General features: G+C 42.9%; 2 protein-coding genes across 6 annotated transcripts in view; both read right to left on the bottom strand.

Annotated features, from left to right (window-relative positions):
* Positions 1-14,314, bottom strand: part of akap13 (A-kinase anchoring protein 13) — an 81,241-nt gene that overhangs the window by 58,439 nt on the left and 8,488 nt on the right. For all 5 annotated transcript variants that reach the window (XM_053506598.1, XM_053506600.1, XM_053506601.1 and 2 more), the window contains exons 2-4: positions 6,559-6,602; positions 3,974-4,127; positions 2,642-2,947 (exon numbers count right to left, since the gene is read on the bottom strand). In XM_053506598.1, the coding sequence (XP_053362573.1) occupies positions 2,642-2,947; positions 3,974-4,127; positions 6,559-6,591 (493 nt within the window). In that variant the 5' untranslated portion in view covers positions 6,592-6,602. The remainder of the gene's footprint in view (positions 1-2,641; positions 2,948-3,973; positions 4,128-6,558; positions 6,603-14,314) is intronic.
* Positions 8,318-14,314, bottom strand: part of gabarapl2 (GABA(A) receptor-associated protein like 2) — a 238,337-nt gene continuing 232,340 nt past the window's right edge. Inside the window, exon 5 of the mRNA XM_053506624.1 lies at positions 8,318-8,342. The gene's annotated coding sequence lies outside the window, so the exon portion shown is untranslated. The remainder of the gene's footprint in view (positions 8,343-14,314) is intronic.

The raw sequence follows: 14,314 nt of genomic DNA, 5'->3' as shown, positions 1-14,314 counted from the left end.
TTCTAGGGATTAATTTCAGGACCTTTTTAGAAACCCAGGAAGCAGGGCCAGTTTACGTTACCCTGGCGCGGCGCTAGACGTCTTTTTAGCTCCTGTTCCAAAGTCTGTATTTCTGTCTGCAGGAGCGAGCTGACCTAAATATTAATGCTGTTTAAACACAAACCTGTACGTCCGGACACAGAGAAGGTTGGACATTGACATGGCTCTAGCAGCAGGTCAGTGACCACGACGATACTGAACCAAAACGATCAAAAGGATGAAAACACGGTTTAGAAAGATGTCAAGAGTGAAATCAATTAAAAGAAAGAAAATAACCGAGCTTCGTTAGCGTGTACGTCTGCGCAGCACGAGCAGGAACTCGTCCAGGAACTCGTCCATGAACTCCAGGAGAGCTCTCGTTCAGGAGAAAACAACCACCATGCAGCTCCTCAAATAGTTCCAAAGCCCATACACACACACACACACACACACACATTAGCTCCGTTGCTAATATTAATTACACTATTTATACAGCTCCCGCTACTCGCAGCTGTTAAGGTAATCACTGCTAGTTAGCGCTAGTTAAGGTGAGGATTAACAGAACGACGTTACTGCACCTCTTAGCGTGAACGTCCTCGATGCGACTCGGTGCCTTCGCCAATAATCCACACTCAGTGAGAACAGCTGGTGTAAACACACTCACACACACACACACACACACACACACACACAGAGCAACACGCCTGATAACACAGGGACTCTGCTGACTAAACTCCTCCCACTCCCCCTCTGAACATCCCGGCTCCACCAATCAGAGGGAAGAGAAGAGACGAGTCTTTGAGCTCCGGCTCTTTAACCCTGGCGAGGGTCGCGAAATCAATCCGTCACACGTCACCAAAAAGAAAATGTTTATTTTAGGACGAGTGAGAGGACAGAGAGCGTCCTCAAACCGAGACTAGTTCAGCCTGATGTTTTTCTGCGGAAGTGAAACCTATCACTGAGAGACAGACAGAGACAGAAAGAATAGACAAACAGATAGAAAGACACACAGGTAGGGTAGAGAGACGGACACACAGACAGACAGCTGGATGAAGCAAAAGAGGAGTTGGACACAGAGAGACACTGGGGTGGACACAAAGACTGTTGGACAGGCAGACAGTTCAAGCAAACTATAGGGAGGGACAGATCCCTGAGCAGAGAGACATTTGGACAGACAACCAGAGACAGACAATTGGGCTGATGGTCAGACAGCTGCATAGACGGCTAGACAGAAAGTTGGATAGACGGCTAGACAGAAAGTTAGATGAACACAAAACAGACAGAGGATAAAATTGACAGACAGACAGACAGTGAGACAGACAGCTGAACAGACAACAAGCCAAATAGATGACCCCACCCACACCCTGGACGGACGGCCAGACAAAAAGTTAGACAGCCAGAAAGAGAGAGAGAGTAAAATAGACACACAGATGAACATCTGGACAGACGGACGAATAGCTGGATAGATGGGAAGGCAGCCAGTTTAACACGGTCAGACACACAGCAGGACAGAATACCAGACAGACGGTTCGATACACAAGCAGGCAGACACTTTAACAGACAGTCAGACAGAGACAATTGTCTGGAGAGGCATGTGAACCTTTATAAGGAATGTTAATTAGACAGATGGAATGAAAGACATACAACTTGTTAGACAAACACACAGACAAGTAGAGAAAAAAGAAAAACATAGACAGATAAGTGGACAGAATTATGGGCAGGCAGACAGGCAGACAGGCAGACAGACAGGCAGACAGACAGGCAGACAGACAGGCAGGGTCTCTTATTATTGCTGTGAGGGAAGCTGCAGTGCTGTAACAGAGCACAGACACACTGTGTGTGTGTGTGTGTGTGTGTGTAAGGAAGAGATTAAAGTTTACACACAGAGAGTAAATAGTTTAAAGTTAAAGTTTTAACGTAGTAAAGCTAATGAAGAAAACCGATGACACGTCGCATCACGTCATGTGATGTTTAACCCCAAACCCCAGGCAGGTTACAGCCGCTCGACAAACACACACCTGAACACACACACACACACACAAACACAAACACACACTCCGTCCTGTTTCATGTTCTGCTACACCGAGCTGAGTGACAGTCCAAGTGCTCATGAATAAAACACACAAGGCCCCAGTCACGTGTCCTAAAGTGTTTAAAGAGCATAAACAAACACACACACACACACACACACACACTCTGCTCTCCCAACACAAGTAAATAAAACCCGGCCACAGTCTGCCACCTTGTGGCTAAAACCAGAAATCAACAGGAGAACGTGATATGCAGGGAAACAATAATCTAATGAACAAACTGAATAAACACAACGTTATTTTAGGTGAATCTTCAGCGCGACTCCTTTCATTTTATTCTTTTAATTATTTATTTATCCAAAAGTAAAAAACACTTTTTAGTCACGTCTAGACGTCCAGACAGGTCTCTAGTCTGCATGTGGAAATGCAGCGGGAGGAGAAGAACATTCTCTGCTTTCTGTCCTTTTGACACGTCTGTACCGACCCGAGTGTAAACTCACCACTCAGACATCACACACCACGCTGGAGCTCTGCAGTGTGTGAGTGTGTGTGTGTGTAGCAGTGTGTACTTGTGGGTGCGTGCGCGTGTATACCTGTGGGTGTGTGTGTGTTGATGTCGGATCCCAGTACACTCCACCCAGGCGGTAATGGAAGATGCTTTAGCGCTAGCGTTAGCGTCTCGTCCAACCTCTCGCACTCCTGTACAGGGATGTGCGAGTCGTCCAGCAGCAGCGCCCCCTCCAGGCCGTCCCTGTGAGACGCCGCGCTGATCAGGAACTGAGCCATGTCCAGAGCCAGATCCTGCACGAACTGGAAGCGCTCCTCCGCCACCGGGTCAACGGAACCGCCGGGGCGCGCCTGGCACAGCGTGACCCGAACCGTCTCATCACGGTCATGAGCTGGGGACAACACACACACACACACACACGAAGAATAGTTGTTTAAAAACACACTGACTAACACATTAACATCTGGATCTGCAACATCTGGATTTAAAAACACAGTGATGTATTAGTGAGAGCCTAAATAAAGGTAACCATGAAAACATACCACAACAATGAAACACACACACACACACCCTGTGAGTGATTAGCGCCCTCTAGTGCCTTAAAGTGTGTTTATGATTCATAAATCAAGTTTGGAGCATAAACCTTGGTTCTTTCTGTGTGTGTGTGTGTGTGTGTGTGTGTGTGTGTGTGTGTGTGTGTGTGTGTGTGTGTGTGTGTGAGAGAGCGACCACATGAGATCTCCAGGAAGGCCTATAAATACACACACAGCCCCCTTGACATTCCCAACATCAAACACAGGAGTGAATTTTGACCTACCGCTTGTGTGTGTGTGTGTGTGTGTGTGTGTGTGTGTGTGTGTGCGCGCGCATTCATCAATCTAAATAAAATAAAGATCTGACATATCAGTGATTTCATTGCTGTAAATTACGATAAGATGTCACTGGGTAACCACACGCACACACACACGCACGCACACACACACACACACGAGGGGTCGGGAACAGACGATTAACTCTGTGTCTGTTTCAGTGACTCCAGATCCTCCATCACTCACTAATAAAATACACACGCACATACAGTGGCCAGTTTATTAGGAACGCCTGTGCACTCGACTAATCACATTCCTGTCAGCTATAAGCGTCTCTTCTCTGACTGATCCGCAACTGTGTGTGTGTGTGTGTGTGTGTGTGTGTGTGTGTGTGCGCGTGTTCACATTCTGATGTTTAATGAGGCCATAGCTGCATCTGCAAGAGCACAGGTGTTCCTAATAAATTGGCCAACAAGTGAACATTGGCGGTCGTTAATACTAATGTAACAGCCTTTACATGTAAAATGAGGAAGTCTCAAAATGTTATCAAAGTGTGTGTGTGTGTGTGTGTGTGTGTGTGTGTGTGAGTGTGTGAGACAAACACTCACCTGGACACACAGCCTGCAGGGTCACATGACCGAGCCTCAGCGTGGTGGTCAGGTGTCTCTGTGTGCTGCCGGAGAACAGCAGGTAAAACTCCACATCCTCCTCATCCTCCACACACTCCTCCTCACTGAGCTGCACCGTCAACACACACTCGCCCTGCGCAACACACACACCTTCACTTAAGGACACCCTTTAGTGCATCATAAACCTGATCTGATTCCTAAACATTTTGATTTCTGATGTGTTTCATCAACACCAATGTTTACTGATCTTCTGTTAAAAACTCCGGACCAGCAGGGGGCGATATTGCACCAAGCACTCAAACGAAAGATGAAAAAATAGTGACGATCTCGCAAAAGATAAGTATTTCACATGAATTTTAGACTGTTGAACATTTATAATTTATAAGTATCAATAATCGATATGAGCTTTCTGAAGATGAATACGAGTTTATACAAGATTTACAGAAGCAGAATAAAAAAATATATACAATTATTTTTACTCATTTTCTTTTTAAACCACAAGGAGTAGCAACGAATATTCACTCAAATAATAATAATAATTTATGGATAAAAAAAAAAAAAAAATTTCATCTTTAAATTCATATCCTAAACATGTTAGATGTAATAATTATACACACATTCCACATGTCCGTGTTCTGCTGTAGTGTTCTTCAAATAAACAAATAAATACATCCACTAATTCTCTTAAAGCTAATTTAAATATGCCGCACAGCGCTACCTCGCCATACGGACGCGCAGAACAGAACTCAGACAAGAACTGAACTTTGGCCAAAAATTAGCCTCGGCATACAAAGCATTTTCAGCGTATGAGCGACCGACCCGAGTCGAACCGAACGCCGGCTAAGTCGCGCGGATGTCAGGGAGCCGCTAGCAACTCGTTTGTATCAGTGTAAAGCCAAGCGAAGTGAGTCCATGTATTTTTTTTGCAGGGTTTTTAATTAAACGTGAGATTTGGTGACGACGTAGCACCATGGATACCGAGAATGTTATCAAGGACGTTAGCAAGAAGAAAAGGGAGCCGCTTTCAGTTTGGTTTTATTTCATATTTTACTTAATTTACATCTAAATGTTTTGATTGTTTTTATATGATTATAATCTTGGAAATTGGTAATTTTGGTAATATTTTCGGGCAGCTGGAACAGATTATCTGCATTTACATTATGTTCTATGAAACAATGCGATTCACAATACGACATTTCACCTTAGGAACTCGTCTTTCGATTAAACTTGTACGCGAGCACTGTACTTGGATTTTTTTTCACTTTTATATTATTATTTTATCATTTTTAAAGACATTCTCGGCTCGACAATAAATCTATAATCACATGGGAGGGATTAGCAAAATGTGCAGATTGGGGGGGGGCCCTTATACAAACGGTTCCATGATTAGCCCCGCCCACTTTACACTGTAGGTTCAAACATGTATCTTAAGTACAGAGGAAATTCTAACTGATTTTAATTTCATACCAGGATTTCACCATGAAAAGTCTTTTATTTACCGCGGAGACACACACGCGCGCACACACACACACGCGCACACGCACGTATACAGAGAGCAGTGTGTTTAACCTGATATGGAGAGCAGGTGCTGGAACAAACCGAGTGTTAAAAGACGAAAACATAAACACGGTGAGGAGCCGGACCACCCAACACGCACAGCTCCTCTCACTCACACACACACACACACACACACACACACACACACACACACACACACACACACCCTTTATTAGGCTGTACACTCCCTCTGAAACTCCCTGTTACAGAACCTACATCGGTTTATCACTGCACTTTTAATTAACACAGAGGCAGAAGTGCAGATTCACAGCGCACGAGTGCAGGGGAGAGAAAACGTCAACATTCACTCTGGGGTGTGTTATTACCAGGGCTGTTCAAGTCAAAGTGGGACTTTAGATAGTACAGAATAGCATTATAAAAGTTCTGAGAGTAAAAACTCCTTTTATTTCTCTATACGAGTTTAGATACCATCAAGATAAAAACGCTGGCCTCCCAGGAACTCCTTTAATAGCCCAAACATGTGGAACTGGCTTGGAGCGAGGTCAGGACTGTATGGGGGGTGTGGCAATTAGAACGCTTTTAGTGATCAAGCCGAGCAATTTTTTTTTCCCATTAAAGGAGTTCCTGGGAGGCCAGCGTTTCAGACATAAAGCAGATATTTGTTTGGCGATATCTATTTGTTTTTATACTCTATAAATAAAAAAAATTTATTAACTTATTAATTAAAAAGCTCCTGCATGTCATACAGTAGGACATTTGTGACTAAATTAATTTTAAATTGTTAACTTTCACATTTAAAAGTGTCATTGTCATGTCTAACAATTACATGCATCTCCACCTTAATTTAAAAATTATTAGTGACATGATTGCATGAGATTGAAATCATATTGTCGATATTTCTATTGTTTATTTATTTTTTTATTTTATTTTTTTTTAGTTCTCAGCATTAAATAGCTTATTTTCCATTTTTCATTAAATAGAATAAAAGTAGAATTCTCTAGAAAGCTCAGTAAGACCAGCGAGCGGAGCAGGAAGTGAGTACTCACGTATAACGGAGCTTGCTTTGGGTTTAGCTTCATGGCATCAGTCACTGTGGAGACAGGAACAGAACATCAAACACATCAAACTGTTAGTGTTGTAAACAAAAACCAGACCAAAGACTTCAGAACACTTATTACAATGGAACCTTGGATTGTAAGTAACTTCCACTGCGAGTGTTTTGCAAAACGAGCGAAATTTTAATAATATACGAGTGAACATCAGACTCCCCGAAATCACATACGACAACATCGGCCTCCTCAGACAGACTTCAGACACAACACAGGAAGGATAGAGTCTGAAACACAGATCGGTTACTGTATATATATATAAAAGACGCTGACCTTCCACCCACATGTGGACTTGAATCTAATCAAACACAAGAACAAGTACACACTACACTCGGTCACTGTGCGAGACCAACACATCACAGATACACAATCATCAGGCCTGCAGTGACCTGAAGTGACCTCCTCACAAAAATACCCAGCAGGTCTGCTGCCTGTGATCCCGTCAGCAGTTCACTGCAGTTTAACTGATTATCAGCGCTAATGTAGTAATCTTATGGCTGATCAGTGTGTGTGTGTGTGTGTGTGTATGTATATGTGTATTACATATTATTATATTATTACTACATTACCCAGAATACACTGCCATGACACTTTTATGAGTAAGACTTGGACAAATCATTTAAAAATAATCATCACACAGTGCATGTGTGCGTGTGTGTGTGTGTGTGTGTGTGTGTCACTCTGTTGAATGTCACAGTTGGCTGCCGAGCATGATACCCACCTGTTAGCAGCACAGAGCCTCGCCCTGCTGAGAGGAAAATCTCAGCCAAAAATACACACACATACACACACACACACACACACACATACACTTTAAAAAAAAACCCACACAGAAATACACTCATGCGTGACGCATGCAGTGTGACTTGTACTGTTCGAGTGTGCGTTTCTGTTTCTGTCCATTTCTAATAATCAATAAACATGAATTAAACATTGGCGTTATCATTAGAGCTAGCGGTGTATCGCGCACATTAGTTATCATTAATGAAGTATTCCGCATAAACCTTTAGCGTTCTCTAATGATCTGCGCTAGCAGCAAACTAGCTAATATTAAGCCGTAACGCTGTATAGTAAGATATCCAACCCGACCTCTGGGTTTAGTTAAAATGTACAGGTATTCTGATATTTGGAAAACATTACGTCGCTTCATGTCTTAGCTAACCGCTAGCAAACTAGCTCATGTCAGCGTACCAGAGTCTCCTTATTCTCTCTTTATTTTTTTCCAGCGCACAGAATTGCGTTCAACTGTAACCATGACGACCAGCACCTGCTCATCACTGAGCTATGTTTGTTGATAAGATCAGTTTAGCACGAGCTCTTTAACCAAAAGGATCCAGACACCACCGCTGTCGTCATCCTGTAAACACACACGCTCGGTCACGGAGGGGTGGAGTTTATATAGTGACATCACAAACTAGACACAAGCTCCGCCCCGAAAGCAGCTTTATAGTGAAAGAAAAAAAACATCCTATCAAACATTCTATTAAATCGCGGAGCAGCGGACACTCAGCGTTACTGCGGCATGGAGACAGGAAGTGATGTCAGAGATAACGCGGGTAACACGCCCAGTCTCCATGTGGGGATTTCATCTCACGCACACGTGCACACACACATCAAATCAAAGGCTATTGTTCTTTGTCTCTCTCACACACACACACACACACACACACAAACACACACAAACACACACAAACACACACAAACACACACACACACACACAGCCTTTAAGCCAGACACCTGTTTGGTCTGAGCCTGAGCTGCTTCCACTCACACACACACACACAAAACTGCAGATCAAAGTGAAAATTTTGCTTTGATTTAGTTATACACTAAACAGAAACCAGACACACCCACACAGACACACCCACACAGACACACCCACACAGCTCCGCCTTATCTGTATTCAGATTTATGTAAATTAGCTACGACGCTATAAAGCGATAAATCCACATAACCGTCTCAGACGATTCACGGAACAGATGGTATGAAACACACCGCTGTTTTATCAGACACTTTAAATCCAATGAGTTTAGCATCATGGCGGCGCGGTGGCGTAGTGGTTAGCGCTGTGGTCCGGGTTTGGTTCCTGTGTGTGTTTGTGCGCATGTTTTTCCCGTGCTTGGTGCACACAGAATTGCGTTTAACTGTAACCATGACGACCAGCACCTGCTCATCACTGAGCTATGTTTGTTGATAAGATCAGTTTAGCACGAGCTCTTTAGCCAATAGGATCCAGACACCACCGCTGTCGTCATCCTGTAAACACACACGCTCGGTCACGGAGGGGTGGAGTTTATATAGTGACATCACAAACTGGACACAAGCTCCGCCCCAAAAGCAGTTACATACTGAGAAATAAAACATTGGGGGGTTTCCTCTGGGTTCCCTGGTTTCCTCCCACGGTCCAAAAACATGCAGACTGAGGCTAACTGGCGGTCCCGAATTGCCCGTAGCCTGTGTGTGTGTGTGTGTGTGTGTGTGTGTGTGTGTGTGTGTGTGTGTGTGTGTGTGTGAGAGAATGTTGACCAGAGGTCCTACCATGGTCGTAAAATGAAAATAAACTGGCCTCCACGGTCCCTAGTTGCAATACAGAGGTTCCTGGATGGAGTGATGGATGGATGGATGGATGGATGAATAGGCCACGCCCACATGATCTCACGCCCACAATATGTTAGTGTGGAGTCTGATAAATAAACAAACATGAGATCAGACGATTGAAACCGTCTCTATGGAGAGTTTAACAATAACACTCAAGCGTTACTGAGAGAGAGAGAGAGAATGCTGTGTCACACGGCTAAAACTGCTTGTCTGATTCACACTGGAACAACGCATGAGAAATTATGCCAACACACACACACACACACACACACACACACACACACACACACACATACACACACAGAGTGATAGCGCTCTAATTGCAGTCACTCCTCTGTAACATTATTAGACATGGTGTTTCAGATTTAACTGCAATATCTCAGTGTGTGTGTGTGTGTGTGTGTGTGTGTGTGTGTGTGTGTGTGTGTGTGTGTGTGTTCCACATCAGCCAGAGTTTGTTTGTGGTTGGCATGGCAATCCAGACACAGCTGATTGGTAGACTTCCAAAGACACCAAGTGGAATCACTCAGATAACACCACACACACACACACACACACACACACACACACACACACACACACACACACACACACACAGAGGGGACACCCACAAGTCATGGGACTGATTTACAGGTTCAAAATAAGAAAAGATTAGGATTAGTTGCTTGGAATTGTTCAGGAACCGATTCCAGACTGTTTCTCCTTAGTCGCTCATTAGTCGCTCGTTAGTCGCTCGTTAGTCGCTCGTCCCTGCTGAAGAATTAGACGTTACACTTTCTCTTCTTCTTCTTTCATTAAATCAGAAAATACTTTCTGCGCTATTTTATAGCTCGGTGCTCCGCCTGTGCTCCGCCTGTGCCACGCCGCCTCACAGCTGATTGGCTTAATTGCTAATCATTAGCTCCTATAGCATGTCTTGCGTTAGCTGAACTTAACCCAACATGAAAGTTGCGTTATTTTACATAACTTTACATAATTTTACATCTTTTTATTAAAGAGAAAAACATCAGCCTTGAACCTGCGGTCCTAACACTAAAAATCCCCTGAAGATGTCGACCATGTCGGAGCGAGAGTGTGAGCGCCGCTGCTTCAGCTAAGGTCAGCTCTCACCTTCAGATCAACTCGACACATCCGTATCTCTATCAAACACAATCACCACCACTGGAAAACCCAGCCGCCGTTAGCCATTAGCACCTGCTCAATGTTCACGCGGTCATTCCCGAGATTCCTCCGAGCGGAAACGTTTTTTTCACTGACCCGACCTTGAGGTGAGCAGCGAGGTGAAACCAGAGAGATTAAACTCAGCGCAGAATAAAAAGCAGTCAATATTTACATAGCGCTCAAACACTAACCTGACCACCGCCTTCCCCCGACCTCCCGCACTTTACTCCGATTAATAGTTGAGAGATTAAAACCGCACACGACTCAAAACACTTAGCAAGACAGCTAACTAACCTTCTCTAATTAACTACTAGCAATTGTTTTTGTATTCAGAAAGTTTATAATTATGTCATACTGGCCTTAAGTTATTAAAACTACTTAGTTCTAGCACCCTACTGTAATTAAATTAAAAAGCTAATGCCAGTTACAAAGCAAACTAGCTGGCAAACTAGCTAGCAAAGTGATTAGCAGCTTTCAAAAGTACAAACTCCTGTAATTAACTAGCGAGTAAACACTGGTCAGTAAGTAGTATCCAGCAAGCTAGAACTATTGAAATATTTACTAAAGCCTGTTTAACAGTTATTTATTTATTTAGGTTAGCATATATATTTGTTATAACCTACTAGCTAGCAAACAACATGTGCGAAGCCTGAAATAGGACAATAACATAAATAAATAATTCTTTACACTTATTCAGCTAATTTGATTAGCTATCTATCGAGTTAGCTAAGTGAAAAGCAATTTTCAAATTTGAATGCTATTGTAAATAAATATAAATACACACTTAAACACGTCCTAAAAGTTGTTAAAGCTGTTAAATTTTTTTAGAGCAGTTAAAAAATATTACATTTAATTAATGTTATGTAATAGAATTAAATACATTACCCACTATTTAGCAATTTATTTAGCTAGGTAGCTAAGTGCTTAGCTTAGCACTTTATGAAAAATCCACTGTAGTTACATAACTACTAATTTACTGTTTATTAGGTCATGCTAGCTAAAGCCAAATAGTAGTAGTTACATAACTACTGATCTACTGCGTAGCTAGCATGACCTAATAAAGAGTAAATTAGTAGTTATGTAACTACAGCAGATTTTTCATAAAATGCTCAACATTTACCTCCCAAGCTAAATAAATTAACCCCCATTTAGCAATTTATTTAGCTAGGTAGCTAAGTGTGTATGAGAAATCTGCTGTAGTTACATAATTACTGATCTACTGTTTATTAGGTCATGCTAGCTAAGCACTTAGCATCTTTCAAAATCAAACACTGCTGTAATTAAATTAAGTAACTATCCTCAGTTAGCAAGTGACATTTGCTAACTAACTAGCTTAAGGGATTTACAGCTTTCAAAGTTAAATGCTACTGTAATTAGCTAGCTTCTAAACACTATTTAGCATTTTTTTTAAGCTAGTTAGCTAAGTGACTAGCAGCTTACATCAAGCTTCATAAGTATTAACTGAAAATAGTGCTTGTGCTGTTAGCAGGTCCTATAATAAATAAAATGTAAAGTTTTACTCATCACCCATGTAAGAAATTGAAGATCTAGCCAGCCAGGTGATATTTAGCTGCCAAAACATTTTTCGAATTCATTTCCCCTAGTGGATCTTTCATGACTAGACGTTTACCCGAGATCCTGACCTCCACGTGCTAACTCTACCTGTGAAAGGAGCGTGCGGTCAACTCGCTGCCGCTCCTCACTCTACTCCAATGTCGCTTTAGACGCGTCGCAGTCTGATCCGGTGTTTCGGCAGCCCTGCGCTCAGAAAAAACACTTGTTTTCACTGTAGACGTCATGGATGTGTCAGGGGAACTTTTATGACACGCTTACGATGCGATATAAAAGTTAATGATGGCGCTGCCCACCGTTACATGCAGGTGTGGAACGTCTGTGAGGGAACTACCTGCGCAAACACACAAAGCCACATTAGATAGCTAGCCCGAAACATTAGCTACTGAGTTATATTTAAAAGAGCTGCTCGTTATTGAAATGCTAAATTAGCTTAATTACACAACCGTGCTCGACCACAAAGTCACAGTTTCTTCCAAAAACATTTCTACCTCAGATAGGAGGGAAAAAAAACTACAGGGACATTTTCTTTTTAAATTCCAAGTCTCTGTGATCAAAGCGTTCTGTGAGCAGTGATTGGAGAACCAGGACTCCCGAAAGGAAACGTCTCGGCGCTATTAGCAGCAATGAGTCAAGCGTCCCGTGAAAGAGCCCTCATTAGAGCTCGTTTAAAACACATACACAGTCCGAGAGAGATAAGTGAACCCTGGACAAAAGAACAAAGACCGAACGCTCGTACCCGCCCTGAAACGCCAGCACGCGGCTCGCCCTTGCGGGCGACAATCAGTCACATGATCTCCAAATTATCAGACTTTTTTTTTTTTTTATCATGGTATTTTAGAGTCCATCAGAGAGACGACCCATGTGCGATGTTTTGGAGACGAAGTCAGGGAGGCCAGATTGAGGTTGTTTGGACGTCTTCAGTAGAAGGACGCCGAGGTTGGAACTGCCAGGCAGGAGGTCTAGAGGAAGACCAAAGAGGAGATTTATGGATGCAGTGAGAGAGGACATGAAGTTAGTTGGTGTGAGAGAAGAGGATGCAGAGGATAGGGTTAGATGGAGGCAGATGATTCGCTGTGGCGACCCCTGAAAGGGAACAGCCCAAAGACAAAGAAGACGAAGACAGTATTCATGCTAGCAAGCAACAGTTATCAAGCATCCAAAAAAACTGGAAGAGAACTCGACAGGAAGTGTAATGTTAAACATGGATCAAAGGAATACCAAAGGCAACCAGTGGGCGGAGCTTATGGTAAATCCCAGGTTTTTAATAGGCGTCAGACATTCTCTCTTTACTTTGTGAGCGCGACATCATACTTATGCAACTACAAAGAACCTAAATCACTGGTTTAAGTAGAACTTTGCTAACCACAACACCGGATTAGCTTTAGCCTCCTAATATTCTTAGCAGTCGTTATTAATCAAACGCTAGCAATGAAAACAAAGAGAAAGAAAAAAGAGGAAGAAAATGTGGCCTTTGTTCTTGTCAATTACAGTGAAGGAGGCGTGGCCTCTGTTCCTATGCATCACAGAAAAGGTGTGACTTCTGTCTCTGAAGTAAAGGAGGCGTGGCTGTTGTCTATTAATATGTTAATTATAGGTAAGGAGGTGTGGCTTCTGTCTCTGTAACGAAGGAGGCGTGGCTGTTGTCTATTAATATGTTAATTATAGGTAAGGAGGTGTGGCTTCTGTCTCTGTGTGGCTATTGATAAAGCTCTTACGCTGACTCGTCCGGGTTAAATGTGTTATACATAATATATGTGAATAACAGTCACTAAAATGTCTCTCACACTCACTCACACACACACACACACACACACACACACACACCCGATGTACAGTATAACAACACTTTAGAAAGACAGATGATTAATATATAAAGTTATATAAAACTACAACTTGATGGAAACATGTGAGTGTGTGCGAGTGTGTGCGCGTGTGTGTGTAGAGAGGAAACAGACCAGACACACCTCTCTATTAAATACGCAGATGTTCACACACACAAAGAGTGTTGTGTTCTCCGCGCAGCTCCACTCACAGGTCACTAAAGGTCAAATGCGTTCGGCCGTCAGCAGCTGAGCGGAGTGTTAATGTCTGCAATGTTCTGTCCCAAGATCTGTCCTCAGTCTCACAGCCTTATAGTGTGTGTGTGTGTGTGTGTGTGTGTGTGTGTGTGTGTGTGTGTGTGTCTCTGAGCACTCAGGTGGGGCGATTCAGAGTTTTACACGGTGGATTTCTCAGAAAAATTAAAGTTTTTTTTGTGCAAAGTAACGTGTGTTTCTCCTCCCACCCCCTCTCACACACACACACACACACACACACAGCTGTGGCTGACAAATGAACAATTGTACTGGCTCAAAGCGT

Source organism: Clarias gariepinus, chromosome 10 (assembly GCF_024256425.1).
Source record: "Clarias gariepinus isolate MV-2021 ecotype Netherlands chromosome 10, CGAR_prim_01v2, whole genome shotgun sequence".
Taxonomy (NCBI): Eukaryota; Metazoa; Chordata; class Actinopteri; order Siluriformes; family Clariidae; genus Clarias; species Clarias gariepinus.
This window is presented reverse-complemented; position numbering and strand designations above follow the sequence as displayed.